The 16996-nt window shown below is 39.3% G+C and overlaps 1 protein-coding gene across 2 annotated transcripts in view; it reads left to right on the top strand.

The window, feature by feature from the left end:
* The window catches only part of PTPRC (protein tyrosine phosphatase receptor type C), a 121961-nt gene that overhangs the window by 80244 nt on the left and 24721 nt on the right, over window positions 1–16996 (top strand). For both annotated transcript variants that reach the window (XM_082425441.1, XM_082425440.1), the window contains 5 exons: window positions 1755–1913; window positions 3167–3381; window positions 8301–8361; window positions 15979–16087; window positions 16696–16730. In XM_082425441.1, the coding sequence (XP_082281567.1) occupies window positions 1755–1913; window positions 3167–3381; window positions 8301–8361; window positions 15979–16087; window positions 16696–16730 (579 nt within the window). The remainder of the gene's footprint in view (window positions 1–1754; window positions 1914–3166; window positions 3382–8300; window positions 8362–15978; window positions 16088–16695; window positions 16731–16996) is intronic.

Below are 16996 nucleotides of genomic sequence, written 5' to 3'. Positions count from 1 at the left end.
ACTTTGATTCCCCAAACAGCAATGTCTTTTGGAAAAAAATGTGTTGTTCAAAATTAAATCAACAACTTGATTTTGTCAAGCTGACTAAGATGAAAGCGTCACAGAACAACATAAATGAAACTTATTTTGATGCAGAATGGTTGTGAGATTACATCTACAATCATACAAAATTAGGTCACCGAATGGAAGCCAGATGGACCTGGAGAACGACATCTTGACATTTGGGTTGTAGCTGAGTTAGAAGATGATCCTTGTCCTGACATGCAGACACCATATAAGGAGTTATGGGTCAGGGGGTGCCACCTGCCCCTCTCTAGAACTCACACCTTTCCTGTCCTCAAAGACAGTTCTCACTAGGGACAGCGTGGCTGAGCTTGCAGGTATAAATCAACTAACTCAGCTTTGGGGATTTCTGAGAAAATAGACACTTAACCAGGCTAGAAGAGACACTTTATCTCACTTACTGTTTAGCATCCCATGGTGAGGTAGAGATATTACTATAATCTCCATGTCATGGATAAGTAACTGAGACAAGAAATTAGCACGTGCTAAATCTTCCCTTACACTGTTTCTGCAAGTCCATTGGCATGTCCACCTAGACCAAAGAATTAAAGTGTCCAAGAGGAGGAAAAAGCTTGGCCCCATTGCAGACCCTTGTCCCCCTCTTCTACCCCAGAAAATATGCATGGCGGTGAAGGGTAAAGCATGGCCTCTGGGACCTCAGTGTCCGGGTTTCATCCTGACTCTGTTGTTCGTTTCCTGTGAGATCATGGACAGATTGCTAATGTCTCTGTGGCTCAGTTTTCTCATCTGTAAAATCGGATGACATCAAGAGTGCCAACCTATAGGGTTGTGGTGATGGTGAATTAATTCACATAGAACACTTCAAGATGTGCTTGGAACACAGCATAGTCTGTTCATTGTTTTTATCACTACTGGTATTATTATTGTTATCACAGTAACATGCTTCCTCTCTAACCTTCTTTTAACCTTTCTTGGTGGCACTTGGCTACTCAAAAATAGTCAGCGGCTAGTGATTTTTCAACTTAACAAGTGCTAACTCATCTGCGTAAGCAAGGTCCCACCTCCCATGTTCCTACCCAGCCAGAGTCTGCTATCCTAGTCGGGCTAGTGCCTAAACAAAAAATGCTCCTTCTTTCCTTTGTAAAATTTTCTTTCCTTCCTTACACCTACTCAGCCTCATTCATCTTTCAATGAACAGCTCAGATTCTACTGCCAGCATGAAGATTTCCTTCACTGTTTCAGCTCCCATGAATTACTGTAGTGCTCAGACGAATAGGGCAGAAGATACCTAGTTACTGGTGATCAAATGGATTTTGTATCTGAAGTCTATAACAGTGGCTCATACCAAAGTTCAAAGTTTGGAGGTTAAGTATCAGAAAAAGGGTTGCCAAAGTATTGGAAAAAAGACTTTCATAATATCCACCATGAGCTGTGTTTTCTCAGAAAGAAAAGAGACCATAGGTAAACAATATGTCTGAACTTGTTAAATATGTTTTGTACCAAATTAATTATATGAAACCATCATTTTTGAATATTTGAGTTTATACTAATCACATTTGTTCAATGCATTTGCTGATAATTGTATGTATTTCTGAGCACCAAGGATGTTTTCATTTCTCAATCGCTCAGTTTGGAGTTGGCTTGGAATGATTTACTGTAGACACTAAATTAAATATGTGGTAATCCTAAATTTTGATGACTTACTAAAAGTTTCCATTTTTTCCCCTAAGCAAAAAGATGCCACACTCTGAATAAAACTACAAACACAATCAATTTGGAATATTTGAAACCTTTTACAAGGTATGAGATAACATTACATGCCTCTGTCAATGGAAGTGTGGAACGTAATGGAGCTGATGTGAAATGTGTATTTAAAACAGAAGCAACATGTAAGTTATAAGCTTTAATGCTTTTTTCTATGAACAGCAAAGTCTAAACCGTTAAAAGAGCATGTCCACCTTTATGCTTCATTTGAGAAACACACTGACCTGGCACATTTGTTAACATCTAGGCTTTATAATAATTTAAAACACAACAATTTAAAAACTCTCATCCTGGGTTTTCTCTGTATCCTTCAGGTATAATCATAGAATTGTAAGAATGAAGCTTGAGGGCATATGAACAGGTACAATTTATAAGATTTCAGGCAATTAAGTATCTAACCAACTTAGATAAAAATCTAACCAACTTAGATTAAAAAAAATCTATTGCTTTCTTTATTCTCTAGAAATGTCGACTGCCATCAGAACGCCTCACTCACAAAGCGTTCACTGCTTGCATGACCTCATGAAACAATATTTTGTCAGCATTTTCTTCTCCGTTACAATGAACTACATACTATTTTATTTTATGTCACATTTTACATTCATCTGACTCTTGCTCTCCCATGGGATGCCTCCATAGATGCCAGGTCCAAAGCTAGATCTGTCTCTGGGGTGAATGTAAACTCCATGAGGTCAGGGCAGAAGAAATACCCCCTGTGTAAGGCAACAGCTATGGCTCCAGAGACCCTACCTGGCACCAGGCTCACAAAGAAAAATTGTCCTCTTCAGGGCCGTACGTAAAATACTCTTAATGTCATTTAAGTTCTGGTTTCAAAAGTCCAGGTCCTCGAGCATCATGCTTTTGTTATTTTCCTGAATGTCTGTGCTATCACAGAAACAAAGATGATTCACTGCTGCTGAAGAATCCAGCCAGCTATCACCAGGGTCGTGTAAGCATTTCCAAAAGGAGGACCTGGACTGTTTGTAGGCCTTCGGAGATTCCCCTTCCTGCCCCTCCACTCCTTTCTTCTCTATTTTCTACTTCCTGCCCCTCCACTCCTTTCTTCTCTATTTTCTACTTCCTGCCCCTCCACTCCTTTCTTCTCTATTTTCTATTTCTACACAGTTTCTTTGGGGGAATTGCAAAACATCTCACGGTTTCAAGTACAACTTACATGCTAATATTCATCAAATGAATGTATAATTTATTTTCAGATGTTTTGTTATAGCTTTTTATGTATGTTCTATCCTAACTTCCCCATCTGTAACACCCAAATAAGCACTTAAAACATTTTATACTGTACACATATATTGTCCAGTAATTTAAATACGCATTTACCAAATGATTAAAAACAACAAACATTTCTTCATTTTGATAGGTCCAAGCGAGGTCATGGACTTACATGTTTCAAGGAAGACAGATAATAGTATGGCTGTGAGCTGTAAGCCTCCTAAAGACTTTAATGGCCCTGAGACAGGGCAGTACCATTTGAAAGTCAGTATTGGAAATAACTCGGCTGAAAGAGAATTAAAACAACGAGAGTGCACATTCTTGGTAGAAGGTCTTCAATATTCAACACAATATACATTTCAGGTAAGATTACAATTTCCATAATCATACATTACTGATATACGTTATAGTGATTATTCTGCAGTATTTAAGTAATACTAACACCAGTGCTCACTCAAGCTTGAGAAGCTCTGATGTCTAATGGAATCACACTTTAAAAGTGTAAAAGTTTGACTCCAAACTTTTCATCTCTAGTACATAATACAGTTGTTTACAACACATATTTTGTTGGATCTTTTTTGACCTTTAACATGATTTACTTATAGCTAAATTATTGCTCCCGTGTCAAGAAGCACAACATTTTATGCACAGTAGATTATTCCTTTGCCACATCTTTTATTCATCTGGGCTATTTACCTTTACTAATGTGACTTTTAAAAAATTTTTAATATTTTATTTTTATTTTTTATTTATTTTATTTTTGGCTGCATTGGGTCTTCTTTGCTGTGTGCGGGCTTTCTCTAGTTGTGGCGAGCGGGGGCTACTCTTTGCTGCGGTGCGCGGGCCTCTCATTGTGGTGGCTTCTCTTGCTGTGGAGCACAGGCTCTGGGCACGTGGGCTTCAGTAGTCGTGGCACACGGGCTCAGTAGTTGTGGATCTCAGGCTCTTGAGCACAGGCTCAGTAGTTGTGGTGCACGGGCCCAGTTGCTCCGTGGCATGTGGGATCTTCCCAGACCAGGGCTCGAACCCGTGTCCCCTGCACCGGCAGGCGGATTCTTAACCACTGCGCCACCAGGGAAGCCCACTAATGTGACTTTTTAAATTACAAACGTTTTTTACAGGTACATTGAGATTAGAAAATAGCAGAAATAAATGTAAGGAAGTAGCAGTGTACACAGAGAGTTAAAAAGCTCACCCATAAGCTCGCTGTCTACTGATCATATTTTGTGTGTATACTTCTAAAATGGGAAAACTCAGTCTTTTCCTCCTGCTGTAGGGAAAAACCTCAGTTCATTCCATCTCCTGTGTGTTTCTTCCCTATAAGAAACACAGGGAAGCATTTCCAAAGAAAACCGGACACCTGAAACACTTCACTTCTGACACTTCTGGTCACCAAATGTGTGAAGTTTTTTCCCCCACATCAAGCAAGTATCTATGACACCAGCTGGGTGTCCATTCAATTTCGACACCATCTACCCAGAGGTAGTGTCAGATTCCACAGGTGAGGGGCTCAGTCCCACGAGATCGGTCCCACCCTACGTCAGAAGACAATGAGAAGTAGGAGGTCCCCACCACTTTGTAGCTCGATTTGGCTACAAATCAGGGGTTCCCATGACCCACTTCCTTGGGTTTGATTAATTTACTAAAGCAGCTCACAGGACTCAGGCAAACACTTACATCGTTTACCAGTTTATTAAAGGTTGTGAGAAAGGATATAGGCGAACAGCCAGATGAAGAGATACGTAGGGTGAGGTCTGGGAGGGTCCCAAGTGCAGGACCCTCTGTCCCCGTGGAGTTGGGAGTGTGTCACCCTCTTGGCGTGAGTGTGGTCTCCAGCCTGGAAGTTCTCTGACCCCAATACTTCTGGGATTTTATGGAGGCTTCATCACATAGGCATGATAAATCCTTCACTCCATTTTCAGCCCTTCTCCCTTCTCAGGAGAATGGGGGAGGGGAGGGCTGAAACTTCCGAGACTGATCATGGCTTGGTCTTTCCGGGGACCAGCCCTCATGTGGGAGCCATCCAGGAGCCCACCCAGAATCACCTCAGTAAAAGACTGTCGCCCTGGAAGTTACAAGGTTTTCTGCAGCTCTGTGTCAGGAATCAGGGTCAGACAAAAATGTTCCTGGCGCTCTTATCAGTTAGGAGACACCAGGGTTTCGGGAGTTCTGTGCCAGGAACTAGAGCGAGAGACAGACGTAGATTTTCCATGATCTCACAAATTCCGTAATATGAGCACACCGTTTGATAAACTGCATGTTTCGTAAGTCACTGTATCGCGAACGTTTTTCCACGTTAATAATCCGCTACTAGTTTTTCATGTTTGCATAAGATTCTATCTTACGGCTTTATCACATTCTACTAACTATACCTGTTTTGACAACAGTCAGCAAACACTCTTCCAGGGAAATAACAACATCTTTGAATATGTCTTTTATCATTTCTGTCTGAATAAATTCCCGGAAATGAATGTATTGGGTCAAAAGCAATTTACATGTATTTTGAGATTTTTTATGATACTTTTTCTTTTCCCTGTGGAAGTTAACAAATTGCCGTTCCCATGGCAGTGTGTGAAATAACTGCTCTGGAGAATCTCACCAACACTGCGCATCCCCTTTTCCTTTGATATTTACTGGGTGGAATAAGGTATTGGCAACTCTTTTTGTTTTTATGGGTTTTCTTTACTTACTGTTGAGGAGAAATATCGTTTTTGTTATTCGTCTTGTAGTAACATCCTTCCTGCTCCTTTGTCTAGTTTTCTTTGGGAATGCTTCTCGGCTCTTAATAATATTAAACTCTTTGTCCTATGACTTGCAAATTTGTTTTCAGTGTATAGTTTGCCTTTTAATTTTCTTTATAGCACTTTAACTCATACACAATTTCGCCTTTTATTTTTATTCAGTCCAATCTCTCACTTTTATTTCTGGTTTAATGGGAATTTCCACAGTTGACTGTTTAACGCCACGTTGACAATCTGCTTCACATTCTTATCACTTAAAGAAGTGTTTAGGTATACATAAGCTTTCTTGTTTTGTTTTTGTTTTTAACCAGAAACGTAGGTTGGAGTTTATCAAATGTTTTTTATGATACTATGTTGGGTCTGCCATGGTTGTGATGCTTTGGTGTGATTTGTGTATATGCTGAATTATAGTGATAGGTCTTCTAATGTTGAAGCAGTGTCACATTCCAAGAAAACAACCCTGCTCTCTCATTGTATATTATTCCTTTAAAGTATTATTGAGCTCAACAGCTTAGTATTTTATTAAGCTTTTATGAATACACATTCATAAATGAGGTCATTTAATAAGTGGGTAAAGGCGACGCTGGCATAGGTGGGGACACAGATCATTCTTTTCACATTTTTGTGTGAAGGTCATGCTAACCTGATAAAACAGGTTGGAGGCATTTTCCTGTTCTTCTGTGTTTTATAACTTTAAATAATACAGGAATTATTCGTTCACCAAAAAATGTGTTTTAGTCCCTTTAACACAGAAGGATTCTTCGAGAATCATTTACCTTATCTTTCGATATTACTGTTCTTTTCAGGTATGTTACCCTTTTTGAGTGAGTGTGCCACTTATATTTTCCCAAAGAAGAGTCGGAATAAAAGGAATACTTTGTTATTACCTATCATTGTACATTTCACTTCCCCTCCCTCAGTGCCCAGGAAGCTCCAGGCACACTGGTTTCCTTTTCTTTTCTCCAAACACTCAGGTTTTACTCTCTTTTAGGCACTTTACTCAACATTCCTCTCTTTCTAGAATTTTCTTCTCCCATTTGTCAATCATGATAAGCGATTCTGGAAAAATATAGGTAAACACCGTATTAAAATGCAATCTCCAAATTCAAATTAGGAGACAATTATTCAGTTATCCTTTCTCTTCCTCACTCTTCAAAAGGCTGCCTCTTGTTTTCTTCACTGCAGTTCCCATAACTTGTTTTTATGTTTATTTCAGAATCCACTGCTACATTTATACCTTCATGAGGGAGCAATCATTTTAGCTTTATTCATCATTGTGATCTCTGGTTAATAAATTAATACAGTTGTTTTCATAATTGTTAATGTATTACTTTCTTTTACTGTAGGTTTATTTTGATATTCTGCTAGTTTGGGCATTGAAAGTGATTTTTGACCATTTATTTCTTTCTCCTTTTCTTTTTTATTAACTAAAAAAAAAAAGTAAAGCTACGGATTGTTCTTTGGTAAAATTCTGACTCTATCCCATGTCTATATTACTTATTACTAATTTCTCAATGACTGACATAAAAGTTAATGAGTGGATTTTTAAAGTAGATTGTTCTTATTATTGATAATTTCTAAAGAGTATATAATTGTAATTTGGAAGAATTTTTAATTAATTTATTTTTTTTTTAAAGAGACTTTTCTACATTTCTGGTTCCTGAATTTTTTATTGCAATTAATTATTAGTTTAAAAGGATAATTGGCCTTTACAATTTCTGCCCTTTGGAATCTACAGTATTTTTTACAGCTCAGTGTGTGATAAATATTTATGAATACTCTGTGAGTACTGAGGATATTATATACCCTCCATGGGGTAAAAGCTTAGATATATATTTTCCAGATTTATTATTAATCTCTTCTATTAGTACTATTCAGATCTGTTTTTGCTTCAGCTGTTTTTTTGCTGAAGATTCTTAATGCTTTCTTGCTCCATTCAGTTTCCCTTGTATATCTAAATTATTTTGCTTTATTGTGTTCAATATTTTGAACTACTTATGTCTATACTGTAGAGTTTACCCTGTATCATCAATCTTTATTGTTTTAACCCTTGTGAACTAAATATCACTTGAATATCAATACTGTGATTCTTACATTATATTGTTTCCACTTAGCCTTAAAAACCTTTTTGTACATTTTATGTATAACTCTTCTAAATAGTATACAGCAGAATTTCCGTTTTAAAGAAATGTGAAGATGTTAGCCTATTAATAGGGAATCAACTTTAAATGATGAACATTTTGATGTGTTGGATTTTATTCCTTAATTTTCACTTATTCTTGCTGATTATAACTATTAGTATTATTATTATTGCTAAATGGGCTAAGATTTCTTTATATCTTTTTCACTGGTAAATATTTTCTTTAAAACATTTTGATAATAAAGTATTGACATAATCTTGAAGTTTCAACTTTAAATTAAAGTTAACCAGTATATTTTTTATGAAAATAAACAACAATGTATGACAAATATGTATGTGTTATATTGTGATTCATAAATTTACACTAGAAAACTATTTTCTTTTTTATTGCTGAAATTCAGGTCTATTATCACAATGGGAAGTATTCTGGTCATCCAAAAATTGTTTCACAATCAACATCTTGTAAGTCATCACTTAGCTATTTATTATATTTATATTAAATATATAGTAGCACTTAGCATTATTATTTTACATTCCTACTCATGTTTAATTATTAAATGTTTATATTATATATTTTCCATAAACATTATATTTTAAGTTGGTGTGTGCAAACAGATGTACAGGTGAACACCAGATTAAAATAGAATATCTTAAATTCAAATTAAGAGATTAAATTATTAAAAGAGTTCATAAAATAATTCATAAAGGATTTATCTGCACAGACTAATATTATGATTATGCTTACGGCGTTTCTTCGTGTTAGTAACAAGCATGTTTGTTTTGTGTATGTGTTAGAAATTGTCACCTTATTTTATTCTGTCCCTCAAGCATTTGCTTAGCAGAAGCAGGCGTTACATACAAATCTGTGCTGATTTACCCGACTGAGCTAGGATACACATTCCCTAATAACAGTATGGCTTTTTAATGTTTTGTCACTAATATTTTAAAATATTTTAATCAAAATAAAGGTCATTCTAGAAAAAAATCACTGAAATGAAGACAGCCGTGTGTCACCTTCCCCCACCCGTTGTTCTGCTCTCCAAAATGACCACTTTTCACCATTTCTGTTTTCAATTCTCCTTATAGTTTCCTCCATATATAAAAACGATATTGTCTGCTGCTCTTTCTAGAGTTTTAATATTGCTTATTGATCTGAGCCTGTGGAGGAAGAAGACTTAGCACACTGCTTTAAGTTTTCTCTACTTGTTAGCTTTGTAAATTCAATTCAATTCAATTCAAAGCTCCCGGTGCAGTGTTCCGAAGCACAGGCTGTTTCCGATGTCACCTTGCCACTTCTCCGTCTTCGTCAACTACCCGCACGTGCACAATCACTAATGCTTCATTTTCCCAAGTCTTTCCAAAGAGGGAAGATATAAAAACAGCTTATTTTCCAAACTGCTTTACTAAGTCCCATACAAAGTTTTAGTTCTTTCTGCTCAGATTTATAAAATAGAAGCTCCTAATGTGAAATGCCAAACAAATTCAGCCAAGTATCTTTGACTTTATTTCCATATACTTTTCTTTTATAAGCCCTTACCATAACAACAGCTTCATTGAGTTTTTCTGATTATGTAAATAATTTATAGTGGCAGCATTTATTCTTGGGGTCATAGACTCCACTGGACATTTCATACTCCTATCTTAATAAGCCAGGCCTGGCACCATTTCCCTCAGAGAAACACAGAGTGGGAAACACAGCCGGCAAAGGGGTCTGGCCAAGAACATCCTGGTAGCATTGCCCACTGCAGTCCGGGGACTATGAACTCTTTGACCCTCTGGAAGCAACTGAGCTATAAGACTGAGGCCATATGTGTGGGAGCGACCCCGGCTTAGAAGCCCCATGTATCTCTTATAATAGTTCCACAGGCATAGCTACCAGATGTGCCAACAGGGATGCGCCCAGTAACCAGATGCGCCAGGGGTTAGTGCATTCAGGGAATCAAGGCCAGGGCTTCCCACCAGGGTACCATCATTCACACATAACCCTCGTGTCCAGATGCCCTTTGGAAATCAGGGATTGTGTTTACATTAGCAGTGTTGCCTGGTAACACAGCTACTATTCCATCTTTATCAGATTTCCACTTCAGTGGAGCTAGAGGGTTCTCCCATGCTCCTTTTTCCCCATAAAGCAGAAAAAGTATTAACTCTTTGCTAACAATAGCATTTTCATAAGAGATAAATAATGTCGTCACACTTTAATACTGACATCTACTCCAGGGGAGGTCTTGGGTTTCGAATTGCAAAAGCACAGCTGCTAGAAATGTATTACTGAGTTTCTCTGGTATCACATTCCATCATCTGCATTTTGACAACATTTCCAATTGAACTCCTGGGGTCGTTTTCTTCTGGAACTCTCTGAGGGTACCATCATAAAATTTTCCTTTATCAGTTTCCCATTTTAGAATTGCTGTATTTGAATCTCATGTATTTTTTTTTTAAATTTTACTGGTTTATATCTTCTAGTGTAAGAAGAAAATATTTTAATTTTTGCAGGCATGAAAATATCTGTATTCTATTCTAACACAATCAATATTTTGCTCTGGCATAGATTCTAAGTTTAAAACTCTAGAATTTAAAGTATTCCAGTTTTGTTCCCCTGCCTCCAGTATTACTTTCTCATGCCATCCTGCTTCTCACTCTTTTCATATGTTCCCTCATTTTATTTTCTCTCTAGAACTTTTAGGCTTTCCTCTTTATTCTTGGCCTTACATGGGTCTTTTCTACTTATTTTCCTGGATGCTATTGGCCTTCGTGACCTGGAGACTTGTATCTCTGGGAAGTTTTCTTTGTTCCACTTTCTTTTTGGAGCTCGTCTTAGTCACATTTTGGAATCATTAGTTGATGTATTATTTTGGCATCTGCCTTTTGTGTTAAGGGTTTCCTTGAGAGTTCCGTTCTCATTCTGGTCATAGTTCCAGTGACAGAGGGGAGAAGGTGATTAGAAGTTCTGTGGTCCTTAAGGGGCCGTATTGACTGAGGAGATTCTCTGTGCTGTTACCGATTTATTTTCTCCGGCATCATTCATAATCTCCAGAAATGAGTCCACAACTAGTCCTTGTCGTAGGGTGGAGGGTGTGGGATGGTCCCTCAGGGGAGGGCATGGGGCCAGTGTCCAGCCATTCCACATGCAGACACTTGCTTTTCCCGCTTCACTTCTGCGCTGGGCCTCCTCCCTGCTCTACTCGGAGCCTGATTTTACCTCTAGACTCTTACCTCTTCCATTCAGTTTTTCCAAAGAGTAACCTTGTGTCTCCTCCCCGGTGTGTCTTTCAAGAGATGCCTGGTTTTTCTGTAAATAGACACTCGATTGTGCCATTTTGGTCTTTTGATTGGTTTCCACGTCCATGGCGCCTGGGAGCTTGAGGCCCAGGTGTTCTCGGGAAGGTGTGTGTCCCTTGTCACCACGTGCTTCTCTGGTTGTGACTTCCTTTCCTTTGTTTCCTACCTTCCAAAACTTGTCGAAATCTCTCAACCTCTGGCTCCCTGTCTCCCATCCTGTCCGCCATCATGGATCTTTGCCTCGGTCAGTGTTACAGGGGCTCCTAGAGAGAAGGGAGGAGAGCAAGTCTTAGGCCACGAGACGTGTCTGAAGCCTTGGTTGTTCTATTATTAATACGTTCATGGAGGCACATCTGATGCTACGTCATGTTTCTATAGAACCAACAACCCTAATTAATTGCTGTGGATTGCAATGCTCGCTCAACACCATTTGGTGCATTTTTTTGCAAAATGTCTAGTATGTGCTGCTGGTCTTCTCTTTCCCGCTCGATAGATAGACATACATATAGACATAAATACAGATATAGATATAGACACACACATGACACATATATAGGCATCCTCACAACACCTTTCTGAAGAAGATCAAATCATTCCCATTTTACAGATGAGAAAATTTAAACTCGGATAATTTAATCAGTTTGCCCCGTGTTAAGAGTCAAAGAAATGCCAGAGCCAGGATGCAGACTCAGCTCTGACATCTGACAATCTCCATCTGAAATTAATTTTCTATGTTCCTGTTTTTATGAATTTCCAGTTAGAGACATCTGGAGCATGAGACACGCTGTTTGGGCAGCCGTTGGCCTGGCTGAGTCACTCCATCTTTCTGGTTGGAGGAGAAATGTCTCATGCTCAGGAAGTCTTCCACGGACCATATAGAAAATAGGTTCCCCTTACTTTCTTACCACTCTATTTTTTTTCCTTTAAATATAAGGAAAATATATAATTATTTTATTTACCTGTCTAGCCTTTGTTTTCCCCCAAAGATAGGGAAAATTCCCTCAGAACTGGTACCTTTTTATGCCCTATTTTTCTGTCATATCCCTAGAGACCGTCACAGTTTTAGGACACATAGCATTTGCTCAGTCAGTATGGGATGAAGACGGGTACCAATCGATCGATGAAGGCAACGATGGATGCTATAACAGATAAACCAATCAATTAAGGCAACGATGGATGCTATAACAGATAAACCAATCAATTAAGGCAACGATGGATGCTATAACAGATAAACCAATCAATTAAGGCAACAATAGATGCTATAACAGATAAACCCCTAAATCCCAGTGAAGTAACAGAATAGACATTTATTTCTTACTCCACACCAATTGGGGATGTTTGTGGGCAGGTAGAGGGTGGGGTTCTGCTCCACACACTCATTGGAAACTCCAGGCTGACACAGGGGCTGACCTCTGCCACACGTGGCTTCTGAATTTGTGATGACACCCACCATCGAGCCAGCACTTTGGAGAAGAGAGGAGGTGAAGGGTCTCTCCAGAGGGGGTAAGCACCAGACCCAGAAGAGGCTTATATGCCTTCTACCCTTATCTCAGTTACCTGGACACACTTAACAGCAAGGAAAGCTGGTCCAGAAGGAAGAGAAAAGAGGTGTGCTTAAGAGGCAGCCAGTGTCAGCCATGGGCAGGAAGGAAGGAAGCCAGGGAGGGGAGGAGGTGGTTGCTTCAGCCACACTAAACTATACGGACTGTCTCCAGGCAAAATCACAGGGAGGTAATGCTTTGTATTAGTTTTCTCTTGCTGTCCAACAAATTACTGCACGCTCAGTGGCTTTACACCACACCCGTTCATTAGCTCACAATTCCGTAGGTCAGAATTCTGGCTCCATGTGACCAGGTCTTCCGCTCAAAGCTGAAATCTAGATGTTGGCCAGAATGAGTTTTTATCTGGAGAATATGCAGAAAAACGCTTCCGAGGTCATTCCAGGTTGACGGAGTCCTGTTTCTTGCTGTTGTGGGACCGATGACCCGATTTCCTTGGGGGCTGCAGGCCAGGGCTTGCACTCAGCTCCCAGAGGCCCCTCACGTTCTTTCCACCTGGCTTCCTCCATCTTCAGGCCAGAGCAGTGTGTGGGATCCTGGCGCTTCAGATCTCTGACTTCTGCTTTTAAAGAACTCATGATTAGTTTGGGCTCACCCAGAACAATTTCCATATCTTCCAGTCGCAACGGACTCGACGCTTGAATTCTCTCTGCACAATTGCTTTGCAGCAGTACCTAGATTAGTATTTTCTGAGATAACCAGGACCTGGAAATCTTGGGCACCATATCTTGGAATTCTGCTCACCATATAGTTCCTTCAAAACACCCAGTCTTCTCAGCCTACCCGTGCCTAAAACGTACCATTTCTGTATTGCCTTAGAAACATGATTGAAGAGGGTTGAATTTGTTTCCTCATTGAAAATAGTAAGAGCACTAAGGCTCTCCCTATCTTCGTGAACCATAGCCATGGTAGTGAACCCCGATGGACTGCCCCTTGGGTCCTCCACTCACTCTGTGCACAATGTCAATTCATAATCCATCATTATGGATTAACTATGAATCCATAATCCATAACCACTCTCTTGCAAGTACTCTTGAATCCCTTGATCCTGTCAACCAAAACCCCTGATGTAACAGTTTTCTTCTTTCTCTCCTGCGTCCTGATTTCCCCTCTGTGCTGGATGGGTCTCATCAAGATGCAGTTGTTAAAAACCAACAAAAAACAGCAACAATCACAATATTTCTTTTGACCCTATTTCCTCTTCGGCTGCCACCCTATTTCTCTACCCCCCGCGCCTCCCAACAGTAAAGCTCATTTCATCCTATTTCGCTCGTGAGTCCCTTTGCAGTTTCCATCTTTCTCCTCCAACCTTTGAATACTGGAGTGTCTCAGGACTCAGTCTTGGGATTTCTTTCCTCTCTATTCAATTTTAATTTCCTGGTGAATTAGTCAATCTCATAGCTTTAAGTAACAGCTCTGTGTTGAAGACTCTCAAATTAATGTCCAGTCCCAGCCCCTTTCTCGCGAGATTTATGGTAGGAGAGCCTCAAATCTGCATATCCACTTTCCTACTTGGCGCCTCCACTTGGGCATCTAATTGTTCTTTCAGACTCTCAAATCCAAAACTGAGCTTCTGTTCCCCTCAGAAGGCTGCTCCGCCCACAGCCTTCCTGATCTCCGTTCACTGTAGCACTGGATGACTACTTCCCCTAACTCCAGAGCCATCAACCTCATCTGAACCACTGTCATATTTTGCCTGGGTTATGGCATTTTCAACAAGGGGTCGTAAGGATCTGTATAATGCACATGTCAGAGTTTATTACTCCTCTACTCAAAATCCTGCAAGTGCTACACATTTAACTCCAAAACCCGTGTAACTGGGAATTCCCTGGTGGTCCAGTGGTGAAGACTCTGTGCTATCACTGCTGTGGGCCTGGGTTCGAACCCTGGTTGGGGAACTAAGATCCTACAAGATACGCAGTGAAGCAGAAAACCAAACCAAAACAAAACAAAAAACAACAACAAAAAACCACTGTAACCTTAAAATGATTTACAAGGCCCTCCAACCTGACCCTCGCCCTCCGCCGACTCCTGGCCATATTGTCAAATGGCATCTCCTGCTGCCCATCCCTCTCTCCCTCCACTTCAGCCTCTCCGGGTTCTGGATTCTTGCTGCTCCTTGGACACGGAGCATGTTCCTGTCTCCAGGCTCTCTCACCTGTGCCTAGAACAAGCATCCGCCAGTACCTCCTTAGCTAACTCCTTACCTTCCCAGTCTTTACCATCTTCCAACCTACTTTACCATTCGCTTACTTATTGTGTATATTCTTAACTGTCTGTCTTACATCCCAGAACATCAGTCCCATGAGGACAGGGGTCTTTGTCTGTTTTGTTCTCTGAGACATCTTAAGTACCTAAATCAGTGTTTGACACACACTAAAGACTCAAAATACTTTGTGTGAATTGTGAATAATTAGTACTGACTATGCTCCAGGCTTGATGCTAAATGTTCACAGTGACTCAAACTCGTTTAGCCTCATTTTAGGAATTAGGGATGGAGACACAAAGATAATAAGGATTTGGGCCAATGTCCCAACTAGGAAGTGGTGGAGCTAAGTCTGGCTCCCTAATGCCTCTGTGGTACTTTACTGTACTTTCACTGTAGACGAACAGTATGACCTACTTATTCAGGGCAAAGGGTATTTCCAATACACTCTCTTTTCTCTGCCCTTCCTCCAAGAAAGGGTGTGATTTCACATTAAACCTTAGTGAAAATACATGTCAGGGTAAGTCTAATCCCAACTGTAGAATTAAATAATTTTGTCCCTTGGTTAACTGATTGTATACCTCAATGAGCAGGTTTATCTCTGTGGGGCAGAGACCTTTCGGATCCCCGTAAGAGGCTACCTACTTCTGCATGTAAAGTTAAACTATAGGAGGTTCTCTCTGAGAATTGTAACTAGATTACCTCTTCGATCCCTTCAAAATGGAGTGACTGAAAGAAAGAGAATTAAATCTAAATGATAGTATCTCATAAAAGGACATTATTTGATAGGAAGGAAGAGAATTGCTCCTTTATGCTCTATCGCTCTTAAAATATGAAATGTTTTATTGGTTCTGAACAATATAGGCAAAATTTACAAAATCAGGAATGTATTGTCTTTGATCTCATTCTAAAAATTGTATTTTTTGAAAACTTCAAAAGAAATGAAAATGTTAAAATGTAAGGTGATTTTTTCAAAGAATCCAGCAAAATATTTGACATAATCAGCTCTCTTTATGTGTTCTTTTTCATTTCTAGATAATTCTAATGCACTGATCATATTTCTGGCATTTCTGATTATTGTGACATCAATAGCCCTGCTTATTGTTCTCTATAAAATCTATGATCTGCAAAAGAAAAGATCCAGGTAAGAGTTGATTTTAAGATGAAAAAATAATAATAGTAGTAATAATGATGAAAACCCATCTATGAGGCCAGTTTGGAACCAATTAAGTGAAAAATGTGAATTCAGAGATGACAGCACGAAGTCCAGGATATCACTGACCTTTTGATGAAAGACTTTCACATGGTCTTATTGTTTTATATTAAATATTAATATTTTCTACATTCACTAATAATTGGATGCATTTCTTTTAATAATAACCAATGAAAAGAATGTGTCTTTTCTTTTAGTACAAAGTGGTCAGAGAGATCTAGAAATGACAAAGGAGAGAAGTATCTAGGGAAGGATATGCATTCCTCTGTCCAGGAACAACTACATTTTATGAAAACCAAGAGGTTCCAAATAAAATAACGTGGTCAGTTATCCGAGTTTGACTGACCACCCGTGATTGGTTTCTTCCTCCCCACTTTTTCTCCCCCCCATCATCCCCTCCCATCCCCTGCCCTTTTCCTTTTTGTCTTCCCCACCTCCACTCCCTCCTTCCTTCAAGACATTCATTAAACATAAATTGATTGCCAACTGAATTCTATGTTTCTTAAGAGTATGCAAACTTACATTTCTTATTTTCACAGCAATTTAGATGAACAGCAGGAACTTGTTGAAAGGGGTAAGTATGCACATTTTTTACTGGTGATTATCCCCTTCCCATTTGAATCTACTCATTTGAAATAAGAATTCAATATTTTAAAAAAATCTAACCTGGACTTCCTCTGTGGATACAATGATGAAACTTAAGTTATATATTTATTCAACCAGCAAGGATCTATGCATTTCCCAGAGTATGCCAAATATTGTGCCAGCACTGAAAATACATCAGTGACAGGCCACAGACTCTGCTTTTAAAGGTTTAGAATCAACAGAGGAAGAGAGACA

This window comes from Balaenoptera physalus (genome assembly GCF_965194825.1).
Source record: "Balaenoptera physalus genome assembly, chromosome: 1".
NCBI classification, from domain to species: Eukaryota; Metazoa; Chordata; class Mammalia; order Artiodactyla; family Balaenopteridae; genus Balaenoptera; species Balaenoptera physalus.
The sequence above is the reverse complement of the archived record's forward strand: the minus strand, read 5'-3'. Positions and strand labels throughout refer to the sequence as shown.